General features: G+C 32.7%; 1 protein-coding gene across 2 annotated transcripts in view; it reads right to left on the bottom strand.

Moving 5' to 3' along the window:
* LOC148181781 (protein turtle homolog A-like) overlaps positions 1-18,185 on the bottom strand; it is a 124,060-nt gene that overhangs the window by 32,699 nt on the left and 73,176 nt on the right. For both annotated transcript variants that reach the window (XM_088042833.1, XM_088042843.1), the window contains exons 3-4: positions 17,104-17,312; positions 6,614-6,724 (exon numbers count right to left, since the gene is read on the bottom strand). In XM_088042833.1, the coding sequence (XP_087898959.1) occupies positions 6,614-6,724; positions 17,104-17,312 (320 nt within the window). The remainder of the gene's footprint in view (positions 1-6,613; positions 6,725-17,103; positions 17,313-18,185) is intronic.

The following is an 18,185-nucleotide window of genomic DNA, read 5'->3' as shown; positions in this document are numbered from 1 at the left end:
AAGCGATTTTTTCGGTTTTTTAATTATCTAATTTTTGTAGCCAAGGAATTAATCACATTTTTTTCAATTTCCACTTGAAATTACCTTTCTCATGGTTGCGTTCTAGCATAGTGTCAAGGCTAGATTTGAGATAACATAATTGAATTTTTCAAGATTTATTTGATAACTAAATAGTTTTGAAGTTATCGCCCAAAGTGCATCGAAAAATTGGGCTACGTCAGGTCATTTTTTCCGCTTCTTTTGGTTGTAACTTTCAGGGTTTTAAAAAAATTTCAAAAATTATTTAGATTACAATTACAAAACAACTTACAACTGTCAAAAAAAAATTATTTTAGTTTAGATTTAAAGGCAATTTTAGATTATATCTTATAAATTTTTAGATAATTTCCAAAACCGCGTCTCTGACTTGAGACAATTTTGGCAGGTCTGTGCGGTTATATTCATATCTTGAAGAAATTTCGTAAATAGACGTACAAAAACATCAACTTTCGAGGCCATTTGACTATGTAAAACTTTCATAGGGGTCGTAGAAAAATGACATTTAGAGTATATAAGAAATTGACTCTTATTGTTTGTTTGAGAAGAAAAGTTGTAGAAAAAATAGTGCACATAACTTTGCCGGAATGTGTTTTTTTTGCACTCATGTGATATCTACATTTGACTGACTTGTTTGATCCACTTTTTCGAATTTTGCCACTTTCCGCACTCTTTATGAAAATATCCATTTTAATTTTCCGTTAAAACGTTTTTTTTATTGTTGCCTTTTTAGCAAGATTATGGAGACAATTAATTGAAAAATTAGCATCAACTTTAAATTGTCTCATTTTTAGTTGCAATGCTATGACTGTTACAAAATGCGCATTCTAGCCATTTTTTCGGTTCTTAATTACCTGATTTTTGTGCTAAGGAGCCACATTGAAGTCAATTTTTCAGTTTTTACTTGTAATTACTACAATAAGGTAATTTCTCTTGGTTGTAATTTCGGCTAGTTTTCAAGGTTCCATGAAGTTTCCAACAATTATTTAGGTTACAGTCTTTAAACTGCCAATAGTAATTTGCATCACAAGGCCGGAAAATGCACTTTTGGGAGATTGAGTGCAATTGCGAAGACGAGGCATAGCAACACGAAGAGTTCCAAAAACATTTTCGGACGAGTAATTTACATGATTTTTTAGGTCAACAAAATTAAAAAAATCATGATCTAGTGACTTTTACTTTTTAACGTTTTTCGTCGAGTAACTATGTTGGAAATAAAACATTCGGTAAACAAAAAATATCTAGATTACTTTTTGCAGGCCTAGGCCGCCAAACGCCGATTTTCGGCCTATTTATATGTCTACACCTAAAAAGCGGCCTAAAAGAGACATTTATTTTAGTTTAAATTTAAAGGCAGTTTTTGATTATAGCAACAAATTTTTAGATAATTTTCACAACTGCTGACTACATTCGAACTCGTGCATCTTCATTCCCACTCGTGCGAAATTTGGCACTTTCCGCACTTGTTATGTAAAATGTAAATAACCATTTTAAATTTCCGTGAAAATATTTTTTTTAGGCGACTTAAACTGAAAATGGAACTTTTAAGCCTCAAACGCGACCGAAAAGTAAGTTTTTTCTGGCCGCAAACATTGGAGCCACCTATCCATAGTTTTGCATATTACACCCCTAATTTTATAATTATTTGGGAAAAATCAAATCGACAAACTCTTGTAAAGCGCAACAAAGACGTGTTGAATTATTGCAAATGAACATGGATAGCAGTGCTGCTGAAACAACATCAAAAAGCACATCAAACCTAATTCATACAAATTGTGAAGCTACACATGCCGAAACTGTAAATGTAAATAAAGAAAATACGAACTTTTCTGAAGGATTCATAAATATTTACAATTATTCCGTTGTTATGATTAAATCAATAAATCATAGATAAAAATTAATTAACTTGTAAATTTAATGATGTCGCCTAAAAAATCTTGTGGGTATCGCGGCCAAAAAGTGCCATTTTACCCTCGGCCATTAAAATAAAGCTCGGTCAAAAAAGAAACACTTTTTTTTGGTACATAAATAACTATTATTGTGGCTTTTTTTGGCACACTTTTTTTAAGTCCGTAACTAAATTTTTTTTTAGTTTATGACTAGACTTAGAATGAATAATTAAATATTGAGCTGGCGCATCCACCATTTGTGTCAATACTAAAAATACTGCAACTAATTGAATTTGAAAAATATAACAATTCGGTTTTAAGTAACTCAATTACGGATCTTCATTTCACCGAAAGCATTTTGGTTATTTTAGTCCCTATAAACCCCCCAGACATCCTTTATGAATTTACGATTTGTTGACCAAGAACTGGAGTAAATAAGACAGAAAATTAGCGGTAAGTTCCTTCTGTATATTTACACAGGAATTCGTGTCGATTTTAATGATTGTTTTTTCAACCGATACAACATGATAATTTTTCCAGAAAAATGTTTGTTCATCGGAAAATTGACTTGATTTCCCGAACGATGTTTGTGTTTGGGACTTTGGAGTTTTGATGGCTTGTTACAATTGATCGGAAGTGTACTTGGTGGAAATTAAGTTTGTTTTAGAAACAAAGAAAATATTGATTTGGAGGAGTTTACAAATTGATTGAATTTATAAACTTTGGAGAGACACGAATTTCGAATTTGGACGAAAGTAAAAGTGATGGAAATGAAGTGGGATGCGAAAATATTCCGTGCTGCAATTTTCGAGGTTAATTATGTTCGTATTTGCACCTTTCGTGTCGCTGTGACTTAGATTGTACAAGCTTACATTTGTCATGATTATAACGTCGTTTATAGAGAAGTTCAAGGCTGCTAACTATACAATTCCCATTAGACCGGTAAGAAACGCGAAGTATTGACATTGTAGTTCCCAGTGCGGTAAACGCGTGTTACCTGATTCCCTTTGTATGTAAACTATAATTAATTCCAGTACAAGTCTGTAAACACAAATCCGGTGTGTGCGACATCAATAACACAAACAAAATAAAAGACGACAAACGTTGCCATCAAACGAATTAATTTTTCCATCGTTGGTCAATTACGTGCCACTTGATCATTAGTTATCTCTCCTCGCCTACAATAAAGCCGTCAAAACAACGACTGTCGCCACTTTTATCCATCCACATGTACACGATATTATTATTTCCAGTGGATTTGTGTATTAGAGGCGCATTTCTGAAGCCGCTACTGAAATTGCAACCCTGCGCCGCCTTAATGCGTTTCAGATGATGGGATTCTGGAACAGCAGGCTTGGGAGACTCCGAGGGACCGACACTATCAGATAGAAATTGTCTTACTTTCTTTTCTCTTCGCTGTTTTAGGAGAGTCTTTATGTGTCTGCTTTTTATGTAGATGCGTTGCGCGATTCGTTTCTAATCTTCGACGGATCGTTATAGAGATGTAACACGACCTCCAAGTGCTTGAAAAAAGAATATAACCTGCCTTATGTTGCGACCTCTGTAATCCAGGCGATTTCCGAACTTTACACCGAGAACAAAGGAACATTTTGTGGGGTTCAACGAAAGGTTCTATCCCGTCTTAAGCTGCGATAATGTAATTATTTTCACGGACGTTTTGGGGACTGGAAAAGTGAAACGGATTTTTTTTCAGTATTGCGGAATTATGGTGGATGCACCGGGGTAGTTATTTATTTATTAACTCGTGATCATCAGTGGAATCGCTGAAGTAAATTTAAACGTTAGAGCTGAATTTAAGCAATTTATGGGTCCACTGGGGGTATGGCTACAGATGTTACATTCTTCGCCGTGAAAATTTAGTCTTTTATATCTATTTTTGTCGGAATGTATTTCTCTATTGGCCTATTAGCAAGAACTATAATTGTTTTTAAAAGTCTCTAAAATTGCAAGAGATAAAAATTTAATAGTACATAATTAGTACCTAACACAGTTGAGGGAACTGTTTCAGAGCGAAAAATTCATTGCAAAAAACAGTCGAGAGCAAAATTCATTTCCAAAGAGAGAGCACTTAATAAAACAATCATTAGATGTAAGTTCTGGAAGTTGCATTGTTGTAACTTTTTAATTACGCAGGTTACTGAATTTAATAAAAAATGTGAAAATTTTAGTTAGTCAAAAAAAAATTTCTTACAAATTCTATTTTTGGTTGAAAAATTTTGTAACTTAGAACGTTTAATAAGCTCAAACACAGAAGTTATGCCCAAAAGTTGCATTGTAGTAACTTACTAAGTTTAAGAAAAAATGTGAAAATTTTGGTTAATCCAAAAAATAAAATTTTCTAAAAACTCAATTTTTGGTTGTATTTTTTTTTATTTTATAGCACTTATAAAACCATCATTAGATGTAATTTCTGAAAATTGCATTGTTGTAACTCTCTTGTTACGCAGGTTACCGAATTTAATAGAAAATGTGAACATTTTTCGTTAGTTCAAAAAAAATTCTAAAAATTTTATTTTTGGTTGAAAATATTTATAATTTAGAACACTGAATAAACTGATATACACAAGTGACGCCTAAAGGTTGTACTGAAGTAACTTTCAAGCCACGCCAGTTAACGAATTTAAAAAAATGTAAACATTGTAGTTAGTCCAAAAAATAAAAATTTTTAAATTTTTTATTTCTAGTTGCAAAATTTTCTGTTTTAGAGCATTTAATAAACTCATTAATACAAGTGATGCGTGAAAGTTGCATTGTTGTCACTATCAAACTACGCAAGTTACCGAATTTTAAAAAAATGAGAAAATTTTGGATGGCTCGAAAAATAAAAATTTCTAAAAATTCTATTTCTGGTAGTAAAAATTATTTTTTTTGAGCACGTAATAAAACCATCAATACATAGAAGTTATCTCTGAAAGTTGCATTATTGTAATTTTTAAACTACGCAAATTACTGAATTTAATAAAAATTTTAGTTAGTCCAAAAAACAAAAATTTCTAAAATTTCTATTTCTGGTCGTAAAATTTTCTATTTTAGAGCACGTAGTAAACCTATCAATAGAAACTATTTCTAAATGTTGCATTGTTGTAACTTTAAAATTACGCAAGCTATCGAATTTAATAGAAAATGTGAAAACTTTTGTTAATCAAACATTTCTAAAAATTCTATTTTTGGTTGAAAAACTTTGTAATTTGGAGTATTTAAGAAACACATAACAGAAGGATATTTGAAGATTGGATTGTAATAACTTTCAAACTACGCAAGTTATCGAATTTAATAGAAAATGTGAAAATTTTGGATTATCAAAAAAATAAAAATTTTTAAAAATTCTATTTCTGATTGTATAATTTTATATTTTGGAGCATTTAATAAACTCATCAATAGAAGTTATCTCTAAACTTTTTAGTTACGTTGGTTACTGAATTTAATAGAAAATGTAAAAATTTTAGTTAGTGTAAAAATAAAAATCCCAAAAAATCTATTTTTGGTCAAAAATTTTTGTAATTTTAAACACTTAATAAACCCAAAAACAGAAGTTATGGATGAAGGTTACATTCACAGGTTTCAAACTACGCAAGTTACCGAATTTACTAAAAAAAAATGTTAAAATTATACCTACTCATTGCTAAAGATAGTCGGGAGAGCTCTTGAAGACATGAAATTTCTTGCAAAAGACAGTCAAGAAAGCATTTAGGAACATAATTCATTGCTAAGACTCTTGAAATTGTTTCCACAATAAAATTTTCTAAGTGAAAATTGAAAATTTTTCAGGACACCAAAATTTCTCGGCGCGTGTTAATTCCAGCAACGTTGATGTTCATTTGAAAGCCCTTAAAACGCAATGATGGTAATTAGGCAAAAAACCCAAAAACCCAGAACTAAACTTTCCCCAATTTCTGAAACAGTTATTGTAGCTCTACCTCACGTTATCATTATTTTATTATCTTGTCCATTAGGCAGGATTATCTCGGAAAATTATTTTTCATCCCTCGTTCTTTCGGCTTTTAAAAGTGATCCTGCGGTCTCACCCTTAATTGTGCACAACACGAATATTTGATGTTTTCCACCGCCCACCGTTTCCCGTTTTCGTTAGAACAAGAGGGAAAAAGCGGCGCCGTCAAAATCCGAAGCCAACCATTACTTTGAGTTGTTATCCTCAGGTGTGCTCTTTCATCAAACATGCACAAGAGTAGATAAAGATGTGATAAGAAGGGCGTCTCTTCTCCGCCGTCTATCACTTTTGCATAATAGATGTTTCCGTTCCGTGAAAGGTCATCGAGCGTGGTCAACGCAATAAAAATAATTAATGTTGAAGTGAAAAAAGCTGTTGGATATCGAATTTTATTTCTCGAGCTTAAAGTGAGCGATCTTTTTTCATCGACGGAATTTAATTAGTTCGCTGCTGTTTAGCATGGGTGCCATAAAATGGCGGGATGTCTCCGTAAGTTTTTTAATTACTTAATTAATTCTCAAGGTTCGGCGTGTCGAGCCGAACTTAAAGAAACGCTAATATAACGAAAGCAATATTTTACAAAATTATGTGTACACCGTAAAGTTGAAATTACCTGAACGGCTGCTTCATATCTCCCGTTGTAATTAAAGAGATTTTGAAAGGCTTGCTTGCATTAATTAAAGCCGCTGAAAGAAATCGAGAGATAGAAAATCGTTACCTCCACGAACTTCGCAGGTTAAGATGAGGTCGGCGCCTTCTTCGAGAGGTCCGACGATGTTGGCGATGTCCCGACCGGAGTTGTCGTACACCAGCAGCTGGTGCGGAGGAACTGAAACAAAATTCTGGTTTTAATTTGGTCGAGAAGATGAGGAAATTATGATAAGTAGGAAGGGAAAAACGAACAGATGCCGAGAAACGCGCGCTGGGACGAGTAATTTAACTTTCTTACTAGTTGTGTTTTATCTCTAACTTGCTGTTTGCTTTTTTATACTATTTCCGTGTTTTGTTCCTGCTCGTTTCCGAAAGTTTAAAAATTATTTTCACGAGATCTCCAATATGCACGTCCAAGGGGTTTTGTGCTGCACTTTCGGGAAACTAGGAACTCGAGCGAAATTGCAATTTTCGCCATTAGAAATTTAGAAGTAAATTAAAACTTCGATGGCTAGAAATACGACTTTCACAAAATGGAAATTTTAGAGTTGCCAAGGACCTAAGCTTGGGGAATAGGTAATAAATTTATAAAACTGATTTTAAATAATTTATTAGGAGGTCTAAACATAGAAGTTTGGTTTTACAAATCGAAAGTAGGATAAAAATATGTGAAAAAAATTAAAAATTAAAAATTTTTATTTCCCGTAATATTTTCTATTTTAGTACACTTGAAAATAACATTTAAAAAAATTACGTTTTAATTCAAAAGACCAAAGTTAGTACATTTAATAAAAAATGTGAACATTTTTGAGACCTAAAAAATTTCTAAAAACTATATTTCTAGAACTTTATATTTTGTGAAACTAATCAAGAAACGAGATTTCTAAAAAGTATATAGTTGAAACCTTAAAACTACCAAAGATACTGAATTTAATAGAAAAAGTAAAAAATTATGACCAGACAAAAAAGAAAAAATTCTAAATGTTCTAATTCTAGTTATGAAAATTTCTATTTTGGAGCATTTAATAAACCCATCAATAAAAGTGGTGCTTCTAAATTGCATTCTCAAGCTACGCAAGTCAATAAATTTAATAAAAAATGGAAAAATTTTAGTTACTCCAAAAAATAATTTCACAAATTTTTATTTCTGGTTGTTAAATTTTCTGTTTTCGAATATTTATTAAACCATTAATGGAAGTGATCTATAAAAGTTGCATTGTTGCAACTCTCAAACTACGCAAGTTACCGAATTTAATAGAAAATGGAAAAATTTTAGTTAGTTCAAAAAAAACAAAAATTAAAAAAAAAATTATTTTGGTTAAAAAACTTTGTAATTTGCAGTACTTAATAAACACATAAACAGAAGTGATACTTGACAAATGCATTGTAGTAACTTTCAAACTACGCAATATACCGAATTTAATAGAAAAGGTGAACATTTTGGATCGTTCAAAAAATAAAATTTTCTAAAAATTCTATTTCTAATTGTTTTTTTATTTTACTGCACTAAATAATCTCATCAATAGTAGTTATCTCGGAAAGTTGCATTGTTATAACTTTTTAATTACGAAGGTTACCGAATTTAATAGAAATGTGAAAATTTTAGTTAGTTTAAAGAATAAAAATTTGAAAAAATGTAGTTTTTGGTTGTAAATTTTTCTATGTTGCAACATTTATTAAACCCATTTAAAGAAGTGATGTCTTAAAATTATAACTTTAAAACCACCAAAGTTACTAAATTTAAAAGAGAAAGTAAAATTTTGTATTAACAAAAATTTTCAAAAATTCTATTTTTAGACGTAAAATTTCCGGTTTTAAAACACTTGCAATGCCTGAAAATTGTAGTTTTATAACCTTAATGCTACCAAAGTTATTAAATTTAAAAAAAAAATATAATAATTTGTGTTTCTACTCGTATTCTACATATGTATATCTATTTATCGTTTTATCATTTTCTCCGGTTTTGTTTTTTTAACTTATTTGAAGAATTTAATTACAAAAGAAACTTCCGTTGCACCTAATTAAAAGATAGTTAATGGTCAGACTTGGCGCAATTAAATGAATCCCGGATTTGCAGTCTAACTATTTTCTTTTCCTTGTTCTTTCAAATTTGTTTTGTGCTTCGCCTCCTGTGCGCTTTGTTTTCAGTTCTTGCTTAAACTTCCATCCTCTTTTGTTTTATCTGAATTGAATCGCATTGAAATAAAAGAAAAACGCTAGGCTTTCCCTCAACATAACCAAATCAGAATAAATGCAAGTTGAACGAATAAACCGACATAAAACAGCTAACGAAGAGCAACATTTATATAAAACACGCTTTGATGAATGTAAGAAGTCTATCCAACGAAGTTATTGCAAAGCAGCTTATTTACGGTGGTTCCGAAATGAAAAGAAAAGAATCTTATCTGTTAACAGCTCAAAAATAAATTCCCCTCACTCGAAATAATACGTACCAGAATTAAAAAAATCTTTCTTCGCGGATGGTTAATCCCTGCATTACCGGCAACGTTTTCATCCACCTCTGCGATCTATTTAATCTTCTCAAAGAGCCAATATCTTCTAATCCATTAATTTTTCAAAACCGCACTCTTTCTCTTTCTCGCACACTTGAGCAATTTGCCACGCGAAACAATTCACCGATCGACTTTTTGTCGACGCGTCGAAACCGAAAGAAAACAAAATTTAATTTCTTCTAGAATATGTTGAGAAAATGACAGTTTCATTCCTAGATTGTATCGTGTCGAGTAAATGTTCGGTTTTTCAAGCACGTCCCGGATTTTTTCCGGAGAGATAATTTTTTTCACTGTTTATAGCAGAAGTCAAGGGAAGTAAAATAATGAATAAAAAATAATTGTCGTCTCGGAGGAGGAAAAGTTGAAAAACTTTCCGATTCGAGGGCTCGAGTTGCATAATATATTTTTCCCGGAGCGCTGGCAATATCTGAGGTCTGGATCATCCGGAATATTAGTATATAGGTCGATCTGGAAAATCGCGACGCATTAGGGAGTTTAATATCGATATATGCAGGGTTAGAGGGGTTTTAAATAAAACTTCGTTTTTACTTAACCCGGCGCATCCACCAATTCTATTAAATTCTATTTATTTTGTTGCGTGGAATTATAATATTCCCTGAATTGTTTTGTTGGATTTACGCCGTTCGTTGAAAACATAAACTTTCAAACAAACAGAATCGATGTTTTGTTTTGTTGCCAAAAAAGCGGTTTTTGCCTGAATGCCTCTGTCAGAGCCAGAGCGGACCGGGAATAAACATGATGTTTGATGTTGAACATGCGCGATAATTTCGATAATAGTTTTCAATTACCGAAAATAGGAAATAAAAGCGTTCGCATTGTGGAGCTGTAATTGTAGTTTATCGTTGGTTCTGTTCGCGATCAATCACTCTGATGCAGGATATTGAAATAATCATCATCGAGGTTGTTACATAGTTGTTCATATCGACGCAATGTTTAAAATTAACCCTCTGCGTTTTGTTTCCGCCCAACAAATCAAATAGTTTCATTCCAATTCCACAAAAACGTTGACATTGCTCCAAATATTTGCGGAAGAATGTGTCTTTGTATCAAGAGGTGTTTGTGACATCGAAATCTTTTAGAAATGATTGACGAAGGCACATAATAGCTACGAAATAAAACTTTTATTTCTGTCCTTTAGCATCGGATGATCAACAGCGAGAAGCAATAAAAGTAGACACTAAAGACGCCATCTACAATACCATCGAAATTTCACCGAAAAATATGAACCAGGTAATTAACCCTTGAAATTTAATTTGTTTTGTGGGCTCTGACAAAGGTTAGCACAATTATCAATTATTTAAACAATCAAGTCAAGGTATTAGAACGGCCGTGTGTAAATATGGTTAAAATCCCCTTATTAATAAAGAATTAACGGCTGTTTGAATAAGCGATTAAGTTCTTGGGCTAGGATAGATAATGAGCGCGTTAAAAATTCATGTGCCAAGTTTTTGACAGAGGAAGTCGTCGAAACGTTTGAGAAGGGAAAGTAGATTAAACATGCACAACGGGATTGAATTGAAAATTATTAATTCAAGTAAATAGTGTAATCGGGGAGATTCATTGCGGTTAGGTGACATCCAATTCAATCGATGAACAAATCAAATAAAAATTTTCAGCTAAATTTAGAAGGGGTCAAGGTGAAAAGGCATTGAAAATAAGAAATGTTAAATAAACTTGATAAGCTTAATTTGAAAATTAATAAAGTCTAAAATCAAGTTACTTTTTTCTTGAAAAGTTTGAAGCTGATAAATAATAATTAATATTATTAAATAATAATAATTAATATTATATTATTAGTTATTTTTCTTGGTTTGCCTGGTTCTCAGGTTCTTAAACTTTATTATGATCATTCATCAACTCAAAATTATTTAGTACTCCTATTTTTTATTTAAAAAATAAGGTCAAACAATCTAAAAGTGAACATAAAAGACTTTAATTTCTACATTGTGCGAAAAAAAATGAAATTAAAAGGATCTAAAATAGTAATTATATTTAAAAGGGGAAAAGACACTTTTCTTCAAATTCTGGCATTTTTTCAACTCTCTTGAATCTTGAGACTGCACGTCAAAAGCGATTTTCCAAGATTTTTGTAATTTTTTTGATTCTTTTCTTATGTTGTCCGACATCTAAATTATACAGAGTGCACCAACACTTATAAACTTTTCCAAAATCGCTTTTAAAGAAAAAACATTGCAAACTAGCAAACGCTTTATTTTAGACGATTTATAAACAGCTTCTAGACGACTTTTTAGATTAGACGATTTTTTAGACAATTCCTAGACAAGTTCGAGTCAAACGTTTAGACGCTTACTAAACTAATATTTAGACGATTTTATCTAGACGACTCGTAGACGATTTCTAAACAACGTTTTAGGCGATTCCTAGACGATTTCTAAGCGCTTTTTAAAATAACGCTTGACGATCTTTTTGGTAACACTGTATATGATTCTTTCGATGATTTTTTAGACGATTCTTTGTTGAGTTCTAGACTACTGTTTAGACATTCTTTAGGCAACTCGGTTTCATGATTCATTCAACGATATTTATGACGACTTCTAGACAATTTCTAAGCGCTTTTTAATAACTTTTGGCTATTTTTTTGATTTTTTTGATGACTTCTTAGACGATGCTTTGACAATTTTTAGACAACTGCCTAGACGATTTGTAGACGTCTTATAAAAAATTCTTTAGACGAATTTGAAGTTGACGAATTTTTTCAACGACGATTTTTAAGTGTTTTTGGACATCTCTAGACGATTATTTAGGCAACTCTGTACGATTCTTTCAACAATCTTTTAGACGATTCCTAGACGATTTCTAGACTTGTTTACGACTTTTTAGAAAAACAGACTAAAAATAGTTGATCAACTTACAAAATCTAACGCAAACATTTGTTGAAATGTGAAGTTTGTATTTGTATACCTTCAAATTAAATTCGAGATTTGAGATTGGTTTTCAAAACCCTCACAAATTTCTAAAAAGTACATTTTTAAGGCGTCGCGACGCCTAAACTATTGGTTATAAAAAACAAATTATTGCGCCAAATAGTTTTGTCAACTGTCAGCGTAAGTATGCAAATTTTCAAAATATTATCTTTAAAAACAAAGACGATTTTGACCCTGTATATTATCATATCTCTGTGATTCTTCTTTCTAACATTCGTTCAAGCACCTACTGCAATTCCTGACAGAATTTAGACCTTTAGATTGTCCCTGGCTTATCTATTAGTAATTATATACCAAGGGAAGGAAGAAACATTTCTCACTCGAGCGTTATTATTTTTCGAGATCCGAAAGATTGGGAGAAATAAGATACAGAAAGCTAGAAGTCTTTTTTTCAGTGGTTTATCGATTTACTTTTTTCACTTTTAGCAGCACATGTACGTACACAAAGATAGGTCTACATGTAAGTTCACCTTTCCACTATTTAATGCAGTATTTTTTATTAAAAGTTATGTTAATTAGTTTAGTTAATAATTACAATTAACAATGTAAAAAAGGGCATAAATTTTTTTGTAGCATTCAATAAAGCAGAATTCCAAAAATCGAAAGAAAATACAACATTTGAAAAATTGGAAAAAATATGTGTGATAGCTGAAAAATTAAACATAAATTTAAGAAATTGGTAAAATTGAAAAATAATGTGGAATACAAAGGATTTAATAAGTAAAACTGATGGAACTAAAGAATACAAAGAAACTGAGAAATTGGAGAGAATCTGAGTGTCTAAAAAATTACATGATTCCAAAAATTAAAGAACTCTATAGAACTCTAAACACAAAAAAATTATTGCATAGGTCTTCTAAAATTAATGTGAAAAACTCAACGAATTTAGAAATAAAAGAAATAGGAAATTTACAGAATATGGAAAATGTGAAAACTCCCAAAATGGAGTAAAAACCTCCTCGTCATGGTGAAGAATACATCAATACCACCGATGCAGAAAGAACAAAATGAACTAAGATTTACTCAGACACGCGTAAAAGAGGAAACAGATAAAGTATGCAATTTGTTGGGCGCATCCACAATTTTTGCATAAGAAGTTTACCAACAATTTGGGTCAAATGGTGTCTCCTCAGTAATTCATTGATTGAAATTTATGTAGTTCTATTTTCTCATTAGCAACGTTATAATCCTCGTTTCTTATTTTGAATAAGTTCCTGAATATTTTACTCCTTAGAAACGCTTTGTTGTAATCCACCTTTAAGTCTTTTATTTCGCATTTCCCTCCCCGATGCAAATGAAGGAAATCCCCATATTGCCGACATTTTGGTCAACCTACCCTTTTTGACGCGGCACGATTTATCCCTTTTCGCTCCCGCCTTATTTACCCGAAAGAAAAAGCGATCCTCGAGGATTTTCGATTGCATCCCTATTTTCTTCACCGTGATAAAAATAGACAGTTTAAATTTCCAAGAGATCGAAATGTAAATAATGTAGGAAGGTGTGTACGACCCCTTGTTCGCATTCTACGAAGGAATCAATCCGTCGTTTGTTTAACGATTTCAATTAGTTCTGGACTACTTATAAAATTGTGTGCAAGAGCGGTTGGTTGTGTTTACACCGTAGCGGTCCAAATCCCAACTAAATCCAACTTGGAGGATATAGGACAAGCGGGAGCGATGCGTTAAAATGTTCCAATTATTTCCTCGCTGGGGACCATAATGCCGGATTATTCAGCAATATGTTCACTTTTTAGGCCCTTCGTACTCAGCCGGTAGTAAATTTTTCAATGGGCTTAGCGCGGGATCCTCATAAACCGACGAAGAGTTATGGGAATTTTTGGGTTCGACATGATTAAAAAAACTGTTTGTAGTTAAAACAAGTTGCGAGTGACTTGTAGCGAAAATAAACAAGTTGACAGTTTAAAATTATTTATAAAGCGGAATCTGTCGAGAAATATTGAGTTAAAACTTCATTAATTTAAAGCAATTACATCCCGAGCAACTTTCGGAATCGATAATGAGAACTGTCTCATTCTTGCGATGTAAAAAATGCGAAAAAGTTGAGACGTTAAATCGAGCGCCAAACTTCGCCTTTTTGTCCTTATCGCGATGAAAAGAATGCAACGTGGCTGCATCTTCGATAAAAACGCATTAAGACGCTTTGTGGCTCCGCTCACGTCCGAGTACACCCTCACTTTTCAACTTAATGCAGTCGTTAGAATTCGTCGTTGGAACTATAAAGTATTTCTCAACAATCCGAAGGCGCCAAACCTGAAGTGGAATTTCATTATGATCCGACTTGGCTGTAATTATAATTTAATCATTTTATACATTTTCAACAGATGGCAAGACAGTTCACTTTCTTTCCCTCCGACGTAATACACTCGCAGTATTCTCTTCTGCAAAAAATTCAATTTGGAAGTTTGCGTTACTTTGTAATTGCTTCGTTAATCTCACTCGCGATTTGAATGTTTTGCCGGAGACACGCTGGACGCGGTAATTAACATTTTGCCGAAAAGATGGCGACAACAAAAATAGAAAAACGAGGATTAGAGGCAGAAAGTTTCTTCTTTCGTTTGCTCGATTCATTATATGGTTTTAATGAGGTGCGTCAAGTTTGAGCATCATACATCGCAAACAAATTTCAAACATATGCCATAATTTTGTGCTAATTTGTGCCGCAATTGTTAAATTCTGTGCTTTTTTTGTTTTCGAGTTATTCAAGAATTTAAAAATGATGCTCAAACTTGACACTGAGCTGATGCCATCAAATTGGATCAAACTAGTCTTATAATTTTGTGCTAATTCTGTGCTAATTGTAGAGTTTTATTAACTGTCAGCGTAGTAGGTATGCAAGTTTTCAAAATTTTATCTTTAAAATTAAAGACGATTTTAGGGGTGACTACAAGTGTTGCTGGACCCTGTATATTTAATTTTTTTTTATCTATGAGATGCTTTAAAATTTTAGATTTCTAACATTTGTTCAAGTACTTCAATTCCTCACAGAATTTTCTGAACACTAAAAGTAAGTAGTTGGATTTTTTTTTGAATTTATAGATTCATCTCGTATTTACTCTAGACCCTTTCGATTGTCCCTGACTTGTCTATTAGTAATTATATACAAGAGAAAGAAGACACGTTTTTCGACCAACCGTTATTATTTTCTGAGATCCAAAAGATCGGGAGCAATAAGAAAGCGAAAGCTAGAAAAGACTTCTTTCCTGAGGTTTATATATTTACTTTTTTCACTTCTAGCACATTTACGTCCACAAAGATAGGTCTATATGCAAGTTCACTTTTTTACTATTTAATTCAGTATTTTTCAACTAAAAAATTAAGTTAAGTAAATAGTTTAGTTAATCATTAATTAACAATCTAAAAGAGGACATAAAAAATTTAATTTCTTTAGCATCTAATAAATCAGAATTGAAGAAATCGAAAAAAACTGAAACATTAATTTGAAGAATTTGAAAAAAAAATTGCGAAAGCTGAAAAATTAGAAATAAATTTAAGAACTTGAAAAGAAATGTCGAATACAAAGGATTCAAAAAGTAAAACTAAATGAACTAAAAAATTCAAAGAAACTGAAAAATTGAAGAAAATCTGAAATAATATGAAAAAAATTACATAATTCAAACAATGAAAGATCTCTATAGAACTACAAAGACAAAAAAAATAGAGCTTATTCTAAAATAAATGTGAAATATTTAACGAATTTAGAAAAAAAAGAAAAATGGGAAATCTAAAGAATATGGACAATATGGAGAAAAATCGCCCAGAAAATGGAAAGAACGGGCAAAGAAAAGCATAAGAATCTGCATAAAAATGCGAAAACTCCCAAAAAGTAGTAAAAAATTCTTCTCGTCTTGACAAAGAATACATCAATACCAAAGATGCAGAAAGAACTAAGATTGACTCAAACACACGTAAAAGAGGAAACCGATAAAGTATGCAATATGTTATAATTTTGTGCAAATTTATGTTGCAGTTGTTAAATTCTGCACTTTTTAAATTTTCGAGTTATTTAAAAAACAAAAATTATGCTCAAACTTGACGCTGAGCATCATATGTCATCATAATGAATCAAACTAGTCTTATAGTTTTGTGCTAATTCTGTGCTAATTTGTGCTGCAATTTTTAAATTCTGTGCTCTTTTCGACTTTGAGTTAATTCAAAAACAAAAATGGGTGAGTGTCAAGTTTGAGCATCTTAATGTGCCATAATTAATTCTATGCTAATTAATAGTGCAATTTCCAAATGCTGTGCTCTTTTTGTATTTAAATTATTTCAAAAAACGTACAGAAATTAGAAGGCAACCCAAAATACAGATTTCAACAAATCAGATTTGCTTATTTGAATAACTTAGAAACGAAAAGAGCACAGAATTTAAAAATTGCAGCATAAAATTATTAGACTAGTTTGATTCATTTTGATGATGCTTAGCGTCAAGTTTGAACATAATTTTTGTTTTTTCAATAACTCGAAAATTAAAAGAGCACGAAATTTAAAAATTGCAGCACAAATTAACACATAATTAGCACAAAATTATGGCATATGGTTGAAATTTTTTAGCGATGTATGATGCTCAATCTTGACAGACCTGGTTTGATGTGATTGTGGGCATTAATTACGGAAGTCCGAAAATAGTTCCAATATCGAACTGGAATGTAGGAGTTGTACGCAACAAAGCACTCTCTTTGTATCCTCATCTCCGTTAAATAATTCACGTTCAAAATTAGACGCTCATGATGCTCTATCCTCCTGATCCGATTTTTAATTAGCAAGCTTCGACCCAGCTTACCTTTGAAGCTGCTCGCGTAATATCTTGTCGTAATTGTAGTTGGATGGGCGGCCTCGGCCACTTCATTTCCTGGAGTGAAGCGTTAAGCCCCAGTCCACAATTTCCGTCTCGGTTGGTCGGTTAAGATATCCGCCCGCTTTGATGTATACCTGAGCCTTTAAGTACACGGTTTTTAACTCAATTATTGCAAATTCACGCGTGGGGAATTCTCTAATGTCCAAATGAAACCAGTTTGGACGGAACGGTATTCAACGCTAAGAGCCGCTTTTAACACTCACCGATGACCGTGAGATTGATGGCAAAGTTCCTGGTTGGGGTGGTCCGGAAGTCCACGCGACAGCGGTAGATCCCCTCGTCGTTGAGTGTTACTTTGTCGAGGGTGAGACTTGCGGGCTTTGACACTGTCACGAAGTAGGCTCGAGGACCGAAGACCTCCGGGTCCGACCAATGGATCGCTTTCGTGAAAGGGCGGCCACGGACGTCGAAACTGCAACAGAAACAAGCTTTCAACGACAGGTGGCGCCACAGGTTACACTGCACGCCCGCGGCGCGATTACATCTAGTTAAATAACTCAGGACGCGCTTTAAGTTTTAGTTAACTTTCTTCACAGACAACCCACTTGGTAATAATGTAAATTTCTGTTTTCAGTTTTGACAATACATGCACATGTAATGTTCTGTAAATAGCTTACGGCAAACATTACGATAATGAAGGTTCCGTAATTGCCTTGTTATGAAGGAGAAATATCGTTGACATTTCGGGTTGGTTCTACATTTGGGACAGATTTAATTGTTTATATTCATACAATGAAAAGTTTTTCGGGTTGTTTTGTCGGCACAGGTATTCGTTTAATGAAACATTGCCGCCTATGAACACTAAATTGCTTCGAATAACACATTATTGCTATAATTTACGCCGAAAACGTTTAACTAGTTCAACTATGCCGAACAACTTACGACTGCCTTAGGCCGAATCGATAATTTACCGTCAATTTCGCTCTTCGGGATTAAAACGTTCCTGTTGTCGATTTAGCATTTCCATTAATCGATTAATGGGCTTAGATTCGAGCTCATTTTAAAATCATGGGTGCTCCGATTTACTGTTCTAAAAGCTGCATTATATTTTAACGACACACTGGAGCAGGAATCTTTTTATATTTCCGTTTGAAACTTTATATATTTCTCGTATCATCTTGTCCTGTTTTCTTTTTATTCCCGTCTGTAATACAATAAATTCTTGTTTTATTCAATATATTTATTTTATCGTCCGTCCGCTCCGATCAGGCCTTTCTCCTCATGCCAGCACGTTCCTCTCCATCTAATATCTCCTCTCAACGTTTCATTAAAGAAATCCGCATTT

This window comes from Gnatocerus cornutus, chromosome 1 (genome assembly GCF_029298725.1).
Source record: "Gnatocerus cornutus isolate USDA-ARS CGAHR chromosome 1, icGnaCorn1.1, whole genome shotgun sequence".
Classification (NCBI taxonomy): Eukaryota; Metazoa; Arthropoda; class Insecta; order Coleoptera; family Tenebrionidae; genus Gnatocerus; species Gnatocerus cornutus.
This window is presented reverse-complemented; position numbering and strand designations above follow the sequence as displayed.